The sequence below is a fragment of the Chelmon rostratus genome, chromosome 10, assembly GCF_017976325.1.
Source record: "Chelmon rostratus isolate fCheRos1 chromosome 10, fCheRos1.pri, whole genome shotgun sequence".
NCBI lineage: Eukaryota > Metazoa > Chordata > Actinopteri > Chaetodontiformes > Chaetodontidae > Chelmon > Chelmon rostratus.
In genome coordinates, this window is record NC_055667.1 from 13,614,241 (window position 1) to 13,631,467 (window position 17,227).

The 17,227-nt window shown below is 46.2% G+C and overlaps 1 protein-coding gene across 2 annotated transcripts; it reads left to right on the plus strand.

The window, feature by feature from the left end:
* Window positions 1-419: 419 nt before the first annotated feature.
* Window positions 420-16,955, plus strand: fignl2 (fidgetin like 2). Of its 2 annotated transcripts, none has more exons than XM_041946068.1 (3): window positions 420-554; window positions 2,241-2,381; window positions 12,421-16,955. In XM_041946068.1, exons 2-3 carry the CDS (start codon window positions 2,357-2,359, stop codon window positions 14,463-14,465), a joined length of 2,070 nt encoding a protein of 689 aa, XP_041802002.1. In that variant the 5' UTR covers window positions 420-554; window positions 2,241-2,356; the 3' UTR covers window positions 14,466-16,955. The 2 variants fall into 2 exon arrangements, with proteins under 2 accessions (XP_041802002.1, XP_041802001.1); XM_041946067.1 differs by having other exon boundaries at window positions 436-558.
* The last annotated feature ends 272 nt before the right edge of the window (window positions 16,956-17,227 follow it).

Here is a 17,227-nt window from a genome sequence, read left to right on the forward strand (position 1 = left end):
ATTAATCACGTTTTCATTAGTCAATAAGTAATCAGTAATTTTTTTTTAAGTTGCTTGGCTGTCATCTGTTTTAGTCAGTCAGTGCTCAAACAGTGCTCAGTTGCTTTTTCTTAATCCTCCCAGGACAAACAAAACTTACCCTGGTCATTTCCCTCCAACCAAAAACTCTGTCCTCTGTGTCCAAACTTCAGTATGATCGCCCTCTCTCCCCCTCAGAGCACGATTGGTCAGTCCCCCACCCTCTCTGCTGCCCTCCCTCATTCTCTCTCTCTCTCGCTCTCTCTCTCTCTCCCTACTTAAATACTTTTAGCATAAAGAGAGAGAAGGAGGGGAGGGAGAGGGGGATGGGAGATTCATGGGGGAGGGGAGCTGAGTGCTCGCTCTGTTGTCACTGGCCAGAGAGAGAGAGAGAGAGAGGGATAGAGAGGGAGGGAGAGAGAGTGGAGTTGTGTCCCATATGTGGAAAAAAGCATAGCAGTGCACACACACGAGTCTGGTCTGCTCCAGGGATTATCGTAGCGCTTTCAGATCTGATGGAGGACATGCAGGCATGAGTAGGTAAGGCTGTCTGTCTTCTCTGCACCTCTGTGTTGATCTGCTGTCATAGCCCGCTGCTCTCCCCGCTGTTTGACTTGGCTCCGCTGGCTGGCTGAAGTTGGAGGAGTACCGGAGCCGAGCGTGTCGTAGCAGCGCTCCTGTTTGGCCACTGACCATGAGACATTTCCCTGAGCAAACCAAAGCCCCATAGTCTGCCCTCTCCTTTGAGCCGCTCTCTGAACTGGACAGAGCCGTGTTTGTTTTAAGTGGAAGCTGCGGTTTGCTGCTGTAGCGTAGTGAGTTATTCTGGGCTGAGTGTTAAAACTTGAGTGTCAGTTAGAGCGGAGGGGGTTGTAGTCGGAGGCAGCGTTGTACGTGAAGCCTGTTGGTGTGCAGGGACGGCCGTGTGGTCATTGCGTAATATCTCTTCTATCTGAAAGGTATGTGAATGAATGGAAATTGGTTACATTGTTTTAATACATGCTAAGACAGAGACAACTGTAATCATATGCAAAAGCAGTAAATGTCATAATGTTGCATTATTGCTGTTAACTGCTCTTATGTTGTTTTGTATATTTGACATTTGTATGATGTTTTGCTTGTGATTTGTTTTTTCAATAGATGCAGTAGCCTCACATTTTCTCATTGGTGGACTCTTTAATTACAGAAACATCTACATGTTAATTTGTAGATAAAATGCGTGGTTTTTTTTTTTTACAGATTTTAAAAGTTAGATATAAATTTCATTTTTCTCTATTGTTGTGACACACACAGACACACATAGAAATATAAATACAAATATATCTGTATATATTATATATATACACACACATACACAGACACACATATATTCTTTTAAGAAACTTAGCACCAATGTGGATAAAAGCCCACCATGGCTGCATGACTGTTATGAAAAACAACAAAACAACAAAAATTTCAGACAGTTGTTTTAATCTCATGGGTGCCTCATATCAGAATAAAACAATAGAAACTGGAGGATTAAACGGTCTTTAATCTGTGCATGATTAAAATATGACATTTACGACTCACTCAAACCAGAATAGAAATCCACTGTATTTCATTTTGGTTTACCTCTGAGAAAAACAAATGTAGTCATCTGAATGAATTTCCTTTTGAAAAGTATGATTGTAATTTTCAGTACGAACGGAGGTGTATTCATTTAGATGAGTTGAAAAGTGAAACTTTGTGACAACAGGACACATTTTTTCCTCCTGCAGTTGGCTAGTGCGGCTGCAGAAGTGTTTGGCCGCCTAAGAATGCGGTCTTTATTGCCCCAGTGCACGGAGCAATGGTATGCATGAGTCTTTTTGTGAGGCAGATTTAGAAAGCCCTCTTTAGAGGCTGAACGCTGCTTCACAATCAGCTTAATGCCTGCCTATAATGAATACCCTTGTATGCGTCAATTTGGTGGACTGTGTGTGTGTGTGTGTGTGTGTGTGTGTGTGTGTGTGCGAACTCTGTTTTTGTTACTCTGATAGGGTTCTCAGGTTGGTCAGTAATTCTATCATACTGTGGGTGAATTCTGGTCTCTGTGTTTGTGTGTGTGTGTGTGTGTTTAGGTTTGTGTTGCTGTGTGAGCTCGTGTGAAAGGGTTGGTTGACATGTGAGTATTTGTCCAGACATTGTGCAGTAGCCTGTAACTGCCTCACCTCTCTCCCTCTCTCTCTCTCTCCCTCTCTCAGGGCTGTTCTGTTGTCAGTGCGAGCTCATGCCAGTGATGGACTACAGCCGGACGGACGCTAACCTTAGCCGGCGTTCACAAAACAGCATTCCTCCTTACTGAGACCAGCTCCACAGAATGCTGAGTCCTATTGTCCCCTATAGTGAGTACACTACTCCACACTTCTATCTCTCTACCCTTCTGCATGTCTCACCAAACAGCCCCACTTGACTCAGTTGGACTTTGCCTCAATCAATGAGCTCCCACTCCAAAAGTAAGCAGGAGTGGACACTGTGTTCTGTAGTTTGCAAACAGAAGAAAAAAACACAGGTAGCTGTGAAAATGTGCAAACCTCAGTACGGAAACCTGACTTTTTCCTTGACGTGGACTGTGGAAATGCTAAACCCTGCCTGAATGTTTCATCACCGGGCGGAAGAACACAGTTGGGGGAAGGAAGAGGGACAGAGGGAGGTAGGAGGCATGATGGTTTAAGCAGCAGAAACCCCTTCAGTTCTGCCAGTGTCATTTTACCAATACAGCTCAGGACTTCCCACCACACATGCTGCCTCCTGCCCCCCCCCCCCCCCCCCCCCCCTCTCTCTTTTCTGCTTCTATGCTGACCTAATAACTGACATGTCCAGTTTTGGCCACCCCCCCTCTCACCCTCCCACCAGGATTCATTTGAGTCCGGTGCTCTGGCTCTCCAAAACAGCATTGTTTGCCGGCCAGCATGGGGCTGCCTCTGTGGCCTCAAGAGCTCCTTTTTCCCAGCTCTTTAACTCATCTCAAAGGAGCATTATTGGCATGACAGTTACAAGAAAAGAGGGAGAAATCACAGAGAATGGTTAATTTAAAAAGTATTACTTCATAATGGATGATAAAAACTTCAGATTTGTTTTCATAGCATCCAAAAAATGTATTGCAGGGCGAGTGTGTGGGTGTGAGAATTCAAACAGGACAAAACGACCTGATTAAACCATCATGAGCGGATGTTTGACAGTAACCAAGAAACGTTGTTTGCTTTTTGTAAATATCACCCTTGAAATGGACAGTGTTATTATTTGAGCACTCATCAGATGAATGGAATTTCGAATTGTTGCCAGCAGAATAAGTAGTTGACCTTATGTGTTGTTATGAAATGTCCTCTTAAAGTGGCTCCCACAACATGTTTTGTTTTTTTCCCATTAAAATATGTTTATAGATATAAATGCAATTAGGCTGAGTTGCGCAAATAACAGTGATGGACCATTAACTTGCAAGAACATGCATGCATGCATGTGCTGCTTCCCATCAAGGCATGTTTAATTCGTTGTTCCATCAGCTCCCTGCCCCCTGTTAGTCCACGCTGGCTGAACACACTCCCCCTGCTGCTAAAGTGGACAGCACACCCAAGAATGTCACAAACTGCTGGTGGAATAGTTAGCATGCCTTCAGAGCCGGCACACTGCTGGTGCTTCATGGGAATCTTCCAGTACACTACGTACTAGCCTTTGTGTGTGATTGGCTTTTATGATCAGGATGCACAATGCTGGTTTTCATCTGCTCTGCCGAGCAGCTTGATGGCTTTTCACGTACAGAGTAGCTCTGTTCTGCAAAGCTCCTGCAAGGCTTGAGATCGTTTCAGAACAGCCTGCTAGTGTGCGTGTATATAGACAGAGGGCTCGTATGAGCGCACACAGCAGTGTTAGGTAGTCACGTTGTTTACTCTCAGACCGGTGACACACAGACACACCCCTGTGCTTGCTTGTGACACTGCAGCTCACTGGCTCTTAGTTAAAGACTGTAGTCATGATCCTGCTGTGCAAAAATCCGACTGTGAGGGACTTTGCATATTTGCAGGACATGCGAACACTCTCACCTCCATGCTGGAATCCCCTTTGTATGTGGAGCATTCCCACTTCCCAACGCTGCTTCTGGCTCCTGCTGTAGGCATCCCCTGTACATAGATGGGACCCAGTGTATAAATGCATGCATGGTTAGGATAGGTACACCCACCAACACACTTGAGTCTTTGTTATCAGGACTGCTCTTACAAATACAGTCTCAGTGATTTAGATCCCACATTCAGCCAGTGAGTGTGTGTGTGCGTCTCATTCTTGCCCGGCGTGAGACAAGGACTGTCCTTGCTCCTCGTCTCCGGCCAGTCCAGAGGACTTCAAGCTGGGGCGAGCAGCCCTGGCCGGACCTGAGAAGAAACCTGAGAGAGATTCCAGGGGCCATGGATACTCCTACAGGGATTTGGTGCAAAGAATCTGTAATCTGCACTTCAAACACACTCTTAAATCAGTCCCAGGCCGCCAACCCAGGAGTGCCCTAACTCTTGTTGCTGGGGGCCCCCACTGGTGTAGCGATACCTTTTCTTTTAAAACAGCACACACACACACACGCACACACACACAGAAAAGCTACACACAGGACTCCAGATCTGGCAGTTTTTATAGCTCTCCTCTGACTGACCTCGCTCCCTCTCCTTTCTCTCCCTGGCCCTGTTTTCATGTTTTGTGCAAGTGTCTTTGTGAATGACTCGGCTAAGTCGTGGAGTAGTTTGTATAGAAAAAAAGATCTCATCCTAGCCCCTGAAGGACCAGGTTGGAGGGCTGCACCGGTGTCTATCCCTATTGTGGGTAGAGTGGTACGAGTGGTGCAGTGGAGGGGCCTGTGAGGCCCTTTAGTAAACACACAGTCTGCTAAAGTGTGTGTGAATAAGAGCTGGGATCATTAGTGAAGGGTGTGAATGGGCTCTAATTAGCCCCCAGTGTGTGTGTGATTGCGCGTGTGTGTGTGATTGTGTCTGTGTGTGTTGGTGTGTGTGTTTGTATGTTTGCATGCTTCTGTGTCCACAAGAAAAGAAGGTTAGGGACCCAGGGCCCTGTGAGTCCACTGGCCCTTTGCTCTGTCTCTCTGAGGGTTCATCAGCTCATTAAGGAGACCTCCGCTCCCGTTAAGGGCCCAATTAAGAAGCAAGGTGGTGAGGCTCATTTGGATGGCAACACTTCACTGGATTCCTGAGGCAGCAGAATTCAGAGCCCGACAATGAGACGCAACGTCTTTCACACCCGCACAGCTAATTAGTAAATGACTACGCTTGAGAAATAACATACTTTAATCGTTATGCCATTAGCTGTTTGTAGTGCAGTGATCATAAAATGCACGGCTGGAGAGGAAAGTGTGGCTGTTGAATATATTGAGCTTTCTCTTATTTGTGTGTGTGTACTAACAGAAACAAATCCCAGAGCTGTCCATGCGCTGAGAGTGTAAGCTGGGAGCTGGGGGGCCAAGGGATTTGGACAGAAAGGAGGGAATGCAACATGCTCACTGGGAAAGGGGGGGTGAGGGAGGTGGAGAAGCAGAGAAACGCGGAAAGAAGGAGATTGCAAGAAAAAGATAGAGCTGAAGAGGGGGAGATAGAGCAGAGATTGGGCGAGTGAGACAGATGGAAGGGGTGATTGGTCATCACAGAGCCTTAGGACAGCTGTTCTTTGATATATTAGTGGACACAATGACCTAAAGCCAGCCTGCAGTCACAGAAAATAGGGACCCTGTTATTCTTGAAGGGGGGGGGGCGGGGGTTTGGACGGGGTTCAGCCATTTGTGGACGTGCGTTAGCAGGCACGGGGGATGGGGGAGTTGTTTCTAAAATTACGAGCATGAAGTGACGCATCCAGCAATTATTCCGCAGGCTTTTTAGTTTTGGAGAGTGCTGAGGACAGGGCTGTAAAATAAGCATGCTGTCAGATGGGAATTTGCTTTTTGCTGCACTATCATTTGCAATTCTAAACACGTTTGTCAATTAATCAATGTTTAGCAAATGTCATCAAGTAGTTTGGCTACAGCCTCCTCTCCATCCACTCTGCACAACAACAACTTTTAATGACACTCAGAATATCCGTTCACCGATGATGAATTAGAGATTTAGCACACAGAAGCTTGTTTTATTCTGTTTACGACTGATTTAAACAATAATTTATCCAAACTGTGTTGAATTACAGACAAGGGCGATATGATTTAGCTATTCTGTTTTCGGCTCCAAAATACCCGATACGCTGCTGTCATATTGTCCTTCTCCTCTAATAAAACCACATTAGCTGCAGTCGCTGACAAAAACTATTCTGACAGCTGGCCTGAAACGTCCACAGAGAAGAACGAAACAAAAAATAGTGGAAGTCAAACTGTCACTCTGATACATGGAGGACAGAAAGCTCTGTCCACAGTAAGAGATAGGGGAGACACACACACAAACACAGAGGACATCCCTCAATGCCACTGCAGGAGATGGGCTCCGTCCTCCTGGGACTGGACTGGTGAGGCGTGTTTGAAAAGAGCTGCGTCTGCTCGTGCTCTGGGCAGCAGGTGTGAAAACTCCCCACCAGAGCTCCCGCACTCTTCTGTTATTACATCTTTTTAGGGCCGTGAAAGAGGGAGCAGATGAGCCAGAGGGAGGGAGAGGCAGAGTGGGAGTGTGGGATTCTGTGTCTTTTGATTGATAGCAGCCCCGTGACTAACGCATAGATTTATAATAATTTTCCTCAGCAATGCCCAATTATGCATGTCTGATAAATTATGATCCCTGTTGTCTGGTGTGCGCATTATCCCTGTCTTAAGGCGGTTTGGGAAGGATCTCAAGGATTGACCTCGTACTTCCTTTAACAGCTTTTTGACAATACCCCACACGATAGCAGAGGCTATTCAGCTATTATGGGGTAATATTGCACAAAGTAACTTGACACAGGAGCAGAGTACTGCACAACATACATAATCACATTTTTTATTATGTTGGTACAGACGGGGCAAGAGCAGATAAAATGTGTATTTCATTCCAAAGTGAGAGAACATCTAGAGACAATTTTCCTGCGTCTCCAGCTGCCATGCTGTGAAATGTGGCTGGCCTCTCAGATTGGTGTTTTTATGACAGACCAGGTAGTATGCAGCGGCAGGACGGCCACAGCCTAGTGAGAATGTCCTGCTTGATATTAGTGTCATAAATCACGGTGAACTTGAGAACAGAGGACTTAAGGGGCTTCACGAGTGAACAACAAATCAAGATAACAAACTCTGATAAATAACAGATCCTGAGTGCAAATGCTTCTCCCTCTGCGAACCGAACACAGCTCTGGATTGCACAGGAGTGTTTAAAGATTCCTGAAGAAACACATAATTTCTTCTACATATTTATGTCCAGCAAGCAGGAGTTTTCATCCAATAACTCATTGATCAGCTTGCGCTTGCTGAATGCATAACAGCTGATGCTCGTGATTCATCGGCACAAATACCGTGTCTTTCTCACTCTGCCCTGTTCTCCACTTTCTGCCTGTCATTCCCCTCGAGTACGGCCGTGCGCCTTTTAACTGCATTCATTTCAAGCTTTTCTCTTTCAAGTGTTGAGATGTTGCCTAGATCGAATCCCTGACATACTGCCACAACAGCCGGGGCCGCATTCTCAAAATAATCTGACCTGGCCCTCTCTGTAACTTTTCTTGTTCAGAAGCATTGAAAGAATTTGGTTTTTGGCTTAAAGTAAATTCACACCCTAGATTTCTTTTCAACATATTTTACCTCCTTGTGGACAGACAGAAGCCCTTTTGCTGTGGATGTCTGCTGTTTGGGTCCACAGTTTCTCCACACAAATTAAACATTTCATAACTTTAGGACAACCTTAAATTCTGCAGTAAATTGTTGCCTTTTTTTTTTTCTTGGTAGAGCATTTTTTGTAACTGTGAAGTTGACCAACTAATCAACTATCTGCATGTCTGCATCATGATCTCTTGTTTTGTTTTTAAGAAATCAGGATGACAGGATATATAGATCTATGTACAAGCACATTGCTCTCCTTAATTTGTGCCTCTGTGTGTGTACGATGGCGTGGAGGTGTTAGTGGTTTTCTCTGGTCTGTGGGTGGGGGAAGAGCTCAGCCCTGAATAGAGCCCTGATTGGATTGATCCACGGCGCTCTTGTTTACAAGCAGTCTCTTCACTATCGGCACAGTTTAATAGCATGCTGTCCCAGAAGGGTTGTTGCATCCGTGTCCGTTTTGTTCCTCGGGCCAGGGAAAAACAAAAGTACCGGGAAGGGAGAAGGGGAGCGCAACCTCAAGGGAGCTGTGAAACGGCACTGGAGCCCTCTACCTCCGGGCTTCCTGCCAAGATAACGTTTCAGCTCAGCCACTGATACTTCTTTTATAGGAAACCACAACATAGTCTGTAGTACTATTAGTCTTTCTAGGCCAAGAGCTACTTCAGTTCCACATAGTCAACACAGAGATTCAGTGACTTTGTAGATGGCAGTTTTGAGCAATTGAGGGCAGAAATGAACCTCACACACTCCCTCTGAGCCATAAGTGGTCTAATTTTAATTTTAGAGCCTCCGCAAAGAAAAGCTGGTTTCTGCTGAAGAGAGCCGTGCCACTGTCTTCATCACGCACTCCTACAATAGGATGCAGCTCACACAGGTCCCTCAATAAATCCCAGGCTGACACAAAAGCTGTCAGTGGACTGCTGCTGAATAGATTAATAAGATTTCCATAATTAGACAGGCCCCTGACAATAGGATCCTTCAGGCTTTGTCTCAGGGCCAACTGGATTGTCCGAGCCGCGCACGTCTGCCGGACGGCCGTCCACCACAATGGCCGCACAGACAGTACGGCGGTCAGCAGCAGAACATCTGTCTCTCCTGGGGCCAAGAACACACACACACAAGGGGAAGTTTCATGAGCATACACACAAGGTTCTTATCAACCTCCTCGCAGCCAAGTAAGGCCATGAGTCAACAGAGAAGCAGCCTCGCCATCACTACCGATTTCTGTTCCGCATAAATTCAACAGCACGGCTGATAAATGATAAAGTATATGAAATACTCTTCCAGCCTCTTCACAGAGCAGCTTTACTTATATTGACAACAGCAACAAAAGATTGCAAAATATCTGAGTGGGGATAGGATTCCCTTTTTCAAACATAATGGTATCCTTGTCCATTCTTAATGAACATGTTTTTGATCCATAATCCTCTTCTAATATGACAAAATTAGATTTGATGGGTGTGTGGCAGGAAAGGAAATGTCTCAGCTCTGGGCCTTAAAATGTATTATGATATAAGTAGAGGTTGCAAAATGACTGCTTGCATTTGGATGACAAAATTCACAAATTGTATTAGCAGTGTGGTCTTTTTTTTCTGTGTTGTATAGGATCATTACAATCTAGCAGTCTGCAACACACATTGAAGTTAATCTAATGATTGCATTGCTACCCACAGTATGTCCACATTGTCCTGATTTCCTACCTCTAATCTTAGCTCTCTTCCTGCCCCTCCAGTGAATTAATCTACATGACGGCTCTCATTTAAACAAGTGTAGATTAGAGCTTGCTCAGTTTATTGTGCTGCTGCTGCTGCTCTAAAAACCACAATCCAGCAGAAGGCAAGCTCTAATTACATGGAAACGGCTAAACTGCACTGCAACCCTGCTGTGTTCATGAGGGGTGAATGGCAGCCTATCACTCATCTAACTCACTGTGTACATACAGAAAGAATTATGGAGTATAATGCACTTTTTGAAAAAGACTTCTGGAAAGTAATTACTTGCAGGTTTAACAGTGAATTGGTTCTTCAGGTATGGGCAGCTGGTCATTACGTTGGTCAAGGGGGTAGTGTGAGAGAAGTCCATTCTGTATTGGTGCTACTCTAATGATGGAGTGGACAGCAGTTAGCCCGCCTCACTGAGTCCTCTAATGTCCGCTCCAGTCCGCTTAGAGAGGACGAAGCGCCTGCTGTCCACTCTTTTCCCTCCCTCCATCCCTCCCTCTTCCATCCCTCCCTCCCTGCTGCAGGTTTTATGAGCTCCCCTGGGCTCTCATCCATCTCTGTCACACACAGGCCCCATTATTGGGGCTGCTCACAAACTGGTTGGGCTGCAGATGGGAAGGGCCTGCAGGACATATATGGTTTCTGCAGCCTGGACAAAGACCTGCGAGTCAGACCAGAAAAATATGTGGTCATCTGGGTGTGGACAAGACAATGTCTTCAGCATGTTTGTAAAAATACAAGGGAACAGGGTGTGAGAATGTTCCTTTACATTTTGCTGCTGTGGGTGTGTGGGCTGGCTGCAGCTTAGGGAAGTACTTGAACTGGTTTGGCCATTGGGAACTTAAGGCAGTGGATTTGAATATGAAGGACATGATAATCCAATGGCCATCTGGTCTGCTGGTCTCATCTGACTGAATAAATAACGGGCGTAATCTGAAAACACACATGGAGAGGTTTGCAAAGCGGGTAAAGAAAGAGGCCAAAGTTTAGGAGTGAGCTAGAGAGCAGGAGAGCAGCAGCAGCAGAATCACAGGCTGTGGATATTGAGATTTGATTTAAATGGCAATAAGAAGCCTGGCTCCACACACACAGACAGCCATGAATAATGAATCATCAGGCATCCACCGAAGGAAAGGCAGAGAGGCCAGTAATGACAGCTTTTGCCATATTCCTCTTTACCGCCCTGTTTCTGGCTGGAGTAGTCCTCACCTCGGGGTAAACTGTGACAGTTCAATAATGCCAAGCTATGTGTGGAATGTCAAGCTAATGCCTCAGCAAGAGGTTGTGGTAGTCCTCACGAAAAAGACGACTTTATAACTATCATTTTGGAAAATATTGGGTAAACATACATAAAAATATACCCTTAAATGTGAAACATCACAGTTGAACATTCAGACTCACTATAAAATGAGCTTGAGAGGGTAAACAGTATAGCATGCAAACACTGAAAATTTGCAGATGCATTATACATTTGTGCAAAGTAGTTGTTTTTCTGCCAAGCATATGGATGTTCCGTATGTTTCAGATGCAATGGCAGTCGAATATTCTGCTTAAAAATAAAGCTTTTGCACAAGGGGTCATGGAGGGAAATCAATTCATGGGACAAACTCTCTTTTTCGACTGCTCTCTCTCCCGTTAGCTCTGCGATGTGCTCGCCGTGTAGCAGCCATGATCAATCAGGCCTCGGCCAGTGCTGAAGTCAGCCAGAGGAACAGACATTCCACTTTCCCAATGTTCCATGGGAGACTGTGCTGATGAATAGCACACTATGCTGCAATTCCAAACCCAACCCCCCTCTTTCTTTCTTCCTTTCTCACTCTCTCCACACCACTGTCCACACACACACACACACACACACACACACACACACCCTCCTTCGCCTCTCCCTCCCTCCCTCTGTCCAGCCGGCCACTGGGCCTTTGGAGCTCTGGTGTACTGCGGGTGGGTGGTAGGTGGGGGTGCAGGGCGGAGGGAGCAGGCATTCAGCAACATGCACGGGGAGATAACAATAGCTCCTCTGGGAGACCTGCAGATGTTAGCAGTACAGGGAATGGTAGTGGGATCTTATCGCTCCTCCAATATAAGCTGGGAAACTGCAAAACAACACATCCAACCTACCGATCTGCTTTCACTCTCTTTATTTCTGCAGCTTTCTCGTTCTCCTTTCACCTCTCCTTTACAGTCCTCTCCTTCTCTGGGAAATTTGAGCTCCTTCTGCTCACATGCAGGATGTTACACGGAAAAAGCTTCCTTTCCATTCCTTTTCCAGGCCATTTCTTGTCACTGGCTGCTTGGAGAGTCACCATGGGTCACCATGTGTACTTGTGCATAGGATAGTGGGAAAAAATAGTCACGGGAGAGAGTCAGAACCTATTCATCTTTATCTTTTATTAGAATAAACAGGAACAGGTACTGTGTTGCAGCATGGTGAAACAGATTTAAAATTCTCACTTTATGCACCCAATAAATAAACAAAAAAATATCTACCTATACCTTTTTAATCGTAAACAATTTTCTGTGTACATTGTGTCTGCACTATCTCAGCTCTTGCAGGATGTGTCATATTCAAAATGTAAGGATTAATACTGTAACATTGAAAGAACCATTTCACTTAAACAAAGCAGTAATGCGACTTTTTTTTATATATTGCAACCCCGGCTGCAGTTTGCATTTATGTAAATGCTAAAAGTTCGATTTTTGTTTCACTTATCTACCAAAGCAAATGGAGAGAGAAAGAAAAACAGTTCTTTATTTTTCCAGTCACAAGAAAATAATCAGTTGATGAAGATGCTACATGGACCCAAGTGGATTCATATCATCATCACAAAGCTGTACAGTTCTTTAAGATGTAATCACTCCTGCACCTCCTGCAAAATTATGACCTGCTTTTCCTGTGTTTTTCTTTGTCAGGCCTGTTAAAGATGCACTGGAACCCAGAGCATGCCCAGCCTCTCAGCCAGTGGCCTGAGCAGCACCTGGACGTCTCCTCCACCACCTCCTCTCCGGCCCACAAGTCGGAGTTATACTCTGGCCGCAGCCGCGGCTCCTACAACTACGCCTGGGCCAATGACGACATCTCTGCTCTCACCGCCTCCAACCTGTTGAAGCGCTATGCTGAGAAGTATGCTGGTGTGCTGGACTCACCATATGACCGGCCGCCTACTGTGGGCGCCTACCCAGAGCCAGGGGCCTTTGGGGGCCTCAACGGCCAGAAGACTGAGCTGGAGCCCTGGCCACTGACGCACAGCACTGATGCCTCCTATTCCCTTGTGCCACCTGGAGGCCATGACAGCCTCTCAGGATCCAAGTCTGTAGCCACATCTGCAGGCCCTCCAGGGGTTGGTAGTGTGTCGGTGGTGAACAGTAACCTCTCAGACTCTGGCTACAGTGGCAGCAGCTCCTGTAGTGGCTCCAGCGAGTACCCCTCTAGCTACAATGGCACCTATCTTTCCTCAGGGTACTGTCCCCAACCCAGTGCAGCACTTCCCCCTGCCTCTCTCCACACTCTGCAGTCCACCCCCACTCTGGTGGCCAGCTATAGCCCCACCACACCTGTCTATAACTACCCCCCTAGCACATACCCTCCCCAGACCAGCCTTGCCCCCAGCTACAGCCACCCCTCTGCAACTTACCTGCCCTCAGGTCTACCAGCACCTACTCCCGTTCCCTCCAGGCCCACAGTGGTAGGAGGCAGCTATAGTTACCAGAGCACCAATCTTGGGACGTCTGAGTCTGGAGGGACATTAAAACGGAAAGCGTTCGAGATGAGTGCAGAAGAGGATGAGAGCGTGGATGGGTCTCGATACAGGAAATATAGCTATGACCCCTTGAAGGCAGGGGGAAGCTCACCCTACAGTGTGAATGACAAGACAGAGTGCCGGGGAAACGGCTTCAGCAGTTCAGGCAGCACAGACCCTCAACCTTTCAAGCCCAGTAAGCCCTCCTCCCAGCCCCTGGTGTCTCCTCAGTATGGGGCAGCAGGGGAGTACAGCCCTCCAGCAGGGATGACAGGGGAGAATGGTGTGTCGGAGCAGGGCTTCATCCAACAGCAGCAGCACCGCTCCCAGGCCCACAAGCGCCCTCCATTGTGTGCCCCAACTGTTGAGACTATGAAGAGCCCAGACCCCCGGCTGTTGGACCTTGTCAATGGGGAGTTACTGGACTGCAGCCCGGCACTGGGCTGGGGCGAGCTGGCCGGGCTCACCCATGTCAAGACTGCCCTGGAGGAGGACCTTCTGTGGCCCGTGTTGAGGCCCAGTCCAGTGGTGCGGCCACCAAGAACCGTCCTGCTGTTTGGCCCCCGGGGAGGGGGTAAGACGACATTGACTCGTTCTTTGGCTTCACAGCTGGGGGCTTCCTTCTACCGGCTGAGTGGAGCCATGCTGGCCTCTAAAGGGAAGGCAGAGGCAGAGCACATTCTGGGCTCTCTTTTGCAGGTGGCAGCGGCACGGCAGCCCTCAGTGGTGCTGCTCAGCCAGGTGGAGGCCATGGAAGAAGAGGGGCTGCGGCAGACACTGCTGACCACCCTGGAGAAAGCCCAGGTGGGGACCACAGGTCTGGTGATTCTTGTATGTGCCACCGGCAGGCCAGACCTGCTGCAAGATGCGGTTCATCGGAGCTTTGCCAAGCGGTATCACGTCGGGCTGCCAGATGTGGGTATGCGCAGACAGGTGCTGCTGCAGGCACTGTCGCCCCAGGGCTGGGGCTTGAGCGAGAGGGAGCTGAGCGCTGTGCTGCAGCGCACAGAGGGCTTCTCAGTGTGGGAGCTGCTTCAGCTCAGCCAGCAGGCGCTCTCCTCTGCGTCCTCCCCCACTGGGGCCATGCATGGCCTCCCCACATCCTCCAAACCCCCGGCCTTCACAGACTTTGAGAATGCCTTCTGCAAGGTGCGCCCGCACACCACCACAAAAGAACTGGACACTTGTATAGAGTGGAGCAAGATGTATAACCACTGAGAAAGCAGCCAGTCGCTGTACTTGGACTGCGTTATGACCCTGTCTTTGCTTTGAAATGGCAAGCCTTGGGAATGTTTTGTTGTTGTTTTGTAATTACAGATTATGCAGCCAAAAGAGCCAGAGAAGCTCAGTGATACGGGAGAGCTGAAAAAACTTGTTTTACTGGCAGAAGCATGCCATGGTGTGCTGTTTTTGTTTTCATATGAATATCCGCAATATTTTATTTTTCCCAAAGAAAAGGAAGATGAATAGGCCTTGTTGACTGGGGTAGTGTATTAGTCTTTTTGGCCAGTGGGAAAATCAGATTATGAACTATTTGGATACTCTCAGAGATCCTGATTAGCCTTGGTCCAGGACAAAATCAATTATTTGTTGCTAGGTGACGTGGTCCAAGATTATGGATAATCAGGGTTTGGAAAATCCCCCCTTTGACTGCTATTCTCAGGATCCTATTTATTGCCAGTCCACTTCCATGTTATCCCAATGTTGATTTAGGCATTGGATTGTCGCTAATAATTCAGTACGAAGGGCTCAGGATCAGCCACATTTCAGCAAAACCACAGTTTTTGACCAAAAACACGTCAAACCAAGTGCATAATCAGCAGCGAAGACTGGTCCTCAAAGTCACAGTAAATAAATCCTTGAAAGCTTCTCACCAAATCAAAACAGTTAATCCTAACTATTCCAAAAAAAGAGGAAAATCAAATAACTTATTACATCCAAACACGCTGCTGTCCTTCCTTCAGTAGTTCAAGTAAAACCTTGCAGTTACACTCGACATGTTTTCTTGTAGAAGTATTTCACATGTTTTGTCAGTTAACTCACCAGTATTATTATGGTATGGACAACTTCTTTTCTTATTTCTGGGTCGTTGCCCTTCACTTCCACATACATTTGCTCTCAATCTCACATTCCTCATCGTTTGCCGTTTTCCTGAGAATCCCGCTTAAAGAACAAAACGCACCCACCTGCACACCCAGATTCTCTGTTTTCTAGTTCACTTACTCCTTTTGTTTTCTTAGTGTGTAGTCTTGTTTGAAATGCTCAGGAAGAATTTCTTTACCTCAGAAATATGAAATTAAAGAATGTATGTAATCTTAGGGTCTTAGTAGAGAGCGGCGTGGAGCGAGATAAAGGAGCGAGGAGAAACCTGACAGTCTTGTAACACCCACTACAGCTGGGCTTTTACCTCGGGAGAGAAACTTGAATATGCTACAAAGAGTATCATTGAATGTAATTCAGGTATTTCAAAGGATATTTGATGCCATAAATCCATGTATTATTATATATGAATATATAAATACGTTTTCTTTTCTGTTCTTTTACCCTTTATTTTTATTGTAGTTTATGGTGGAGTGATGATTGTCTTCAAGAAATGCTATGTAGAATAACGAAAATATTCCTTTTTTTGTTGGACAAACTGCTTGCAGATATCTGGTATTTAGTGTTTACATATCCTTTATATGCATGTCTGCAGAAGATAGTTTGAAAATGTAAATATCACGCACACAATCACACACGTGCACTCACAGTGAGCACAAAAGCCACTGATGCGAGAAAGGTTTCAAGCTTAAGTTGTTCTAACAGCTCACAGGTGATGTGTACATATTGTGGATGAGCCCAACATGTAGACAATCCAGACAAATCTCTACTTTTCCACCAGTCCTACAGTTCTGTTTTAACAGCCTGGAAAAAGCACGTCACAGGACTGCAGGTACAGAGTTCGTACATATTAGACTGTTGCCATGGTCCTGAGGAGGTATAAACAGAATGATGTAATATTTCCTACCACCCCTCCCTCCCTCCGTCTCTCCCTCCCTCCACCCCTCATCATTATTTTTCTCTTTTTCTCTCTCCCCAGTGCAATCTCATTAGATTGGATTGCCCCCTGGCCACAAGCTTCAGTGGCCATGTGGCGTATCCTCTCCCCACCCCCTCCTCCCCCCTTCCCTTATACCGATTCCTCCGGAGTGGAAGTGGACTGATTGATGTCCAGCAACCCTATATCACAGTGCAGCCGTCCCTCTCCAGCTGGTGGCTTCAGTCATGCCATGCAGCCAGATCAATCAGAGTGACCCCCGCTGTGCATACTGATCACTGTCTCAGAAGCTGAAAACACATTTAAAAATTACAGAACAACCCCTGCCTCAAGCGGCCACGGTCTACATAATGCTAGCGATTATTCACAGGTAATTACAGAAGTGAAATAATAACGATGACTTTGAGGTATGAATAGGTGCAACATTTTGATTTGTTGCTCCCTCTGCTCCACACAGTTTGTCCAACAAAACAAGCTTTTATTTTTTACATGTTTTGATCTGTTATTGCAGTAACTTTGTTCTTGGTTATTGTACATTTTCTGTAACCATTTCTACCTCATTTTTGCGGCATATTGTACATGAAAGTATTTATTTCATGTCTTTTTTGATGTCTGTTTTAAAATGATAATGTTCTTGAACTGTAATGGTCTACCTCAGAAAAGACTGTATTTTAAGAGAAGAGTATCACACAATATTAAACAGAATTTGTCAATATTGCACTGCGGTTATTTCTTTTCATTTTCTCTGACTTCAGCAGTCAAGTTACTGCAATTGACCAGAGTGCAGAAACTACATGATGCTGGTGTTTACCTGATGTCTGTATCTGATGCTTGACCCCAATGTTAAGGTCAGCACAGCTACTTAAACTGATTGCTAATTCGTTTAACGTAGAAACACCACAAGGTTTCGGATTTGTTCATCAGCTTGAATTGACTTCACACG

What these genes read in the sequence shown, in the direction of transcription:
- fignl2 (XM_041946068.1), top strand. Translation starts at nt 2,357, where the DNA reads ATGCTGAGTCCTATTGTCCCCTATA. An exon ending in GAGTCCTATTGTCCCCTATA is followed by an intron (nt 2,382 to 12,420) that starts GTGAGTACACTA and finishes TTTCTTTGTCAG; the next exon opens with GCCTGTTAAAGATGCACTGG.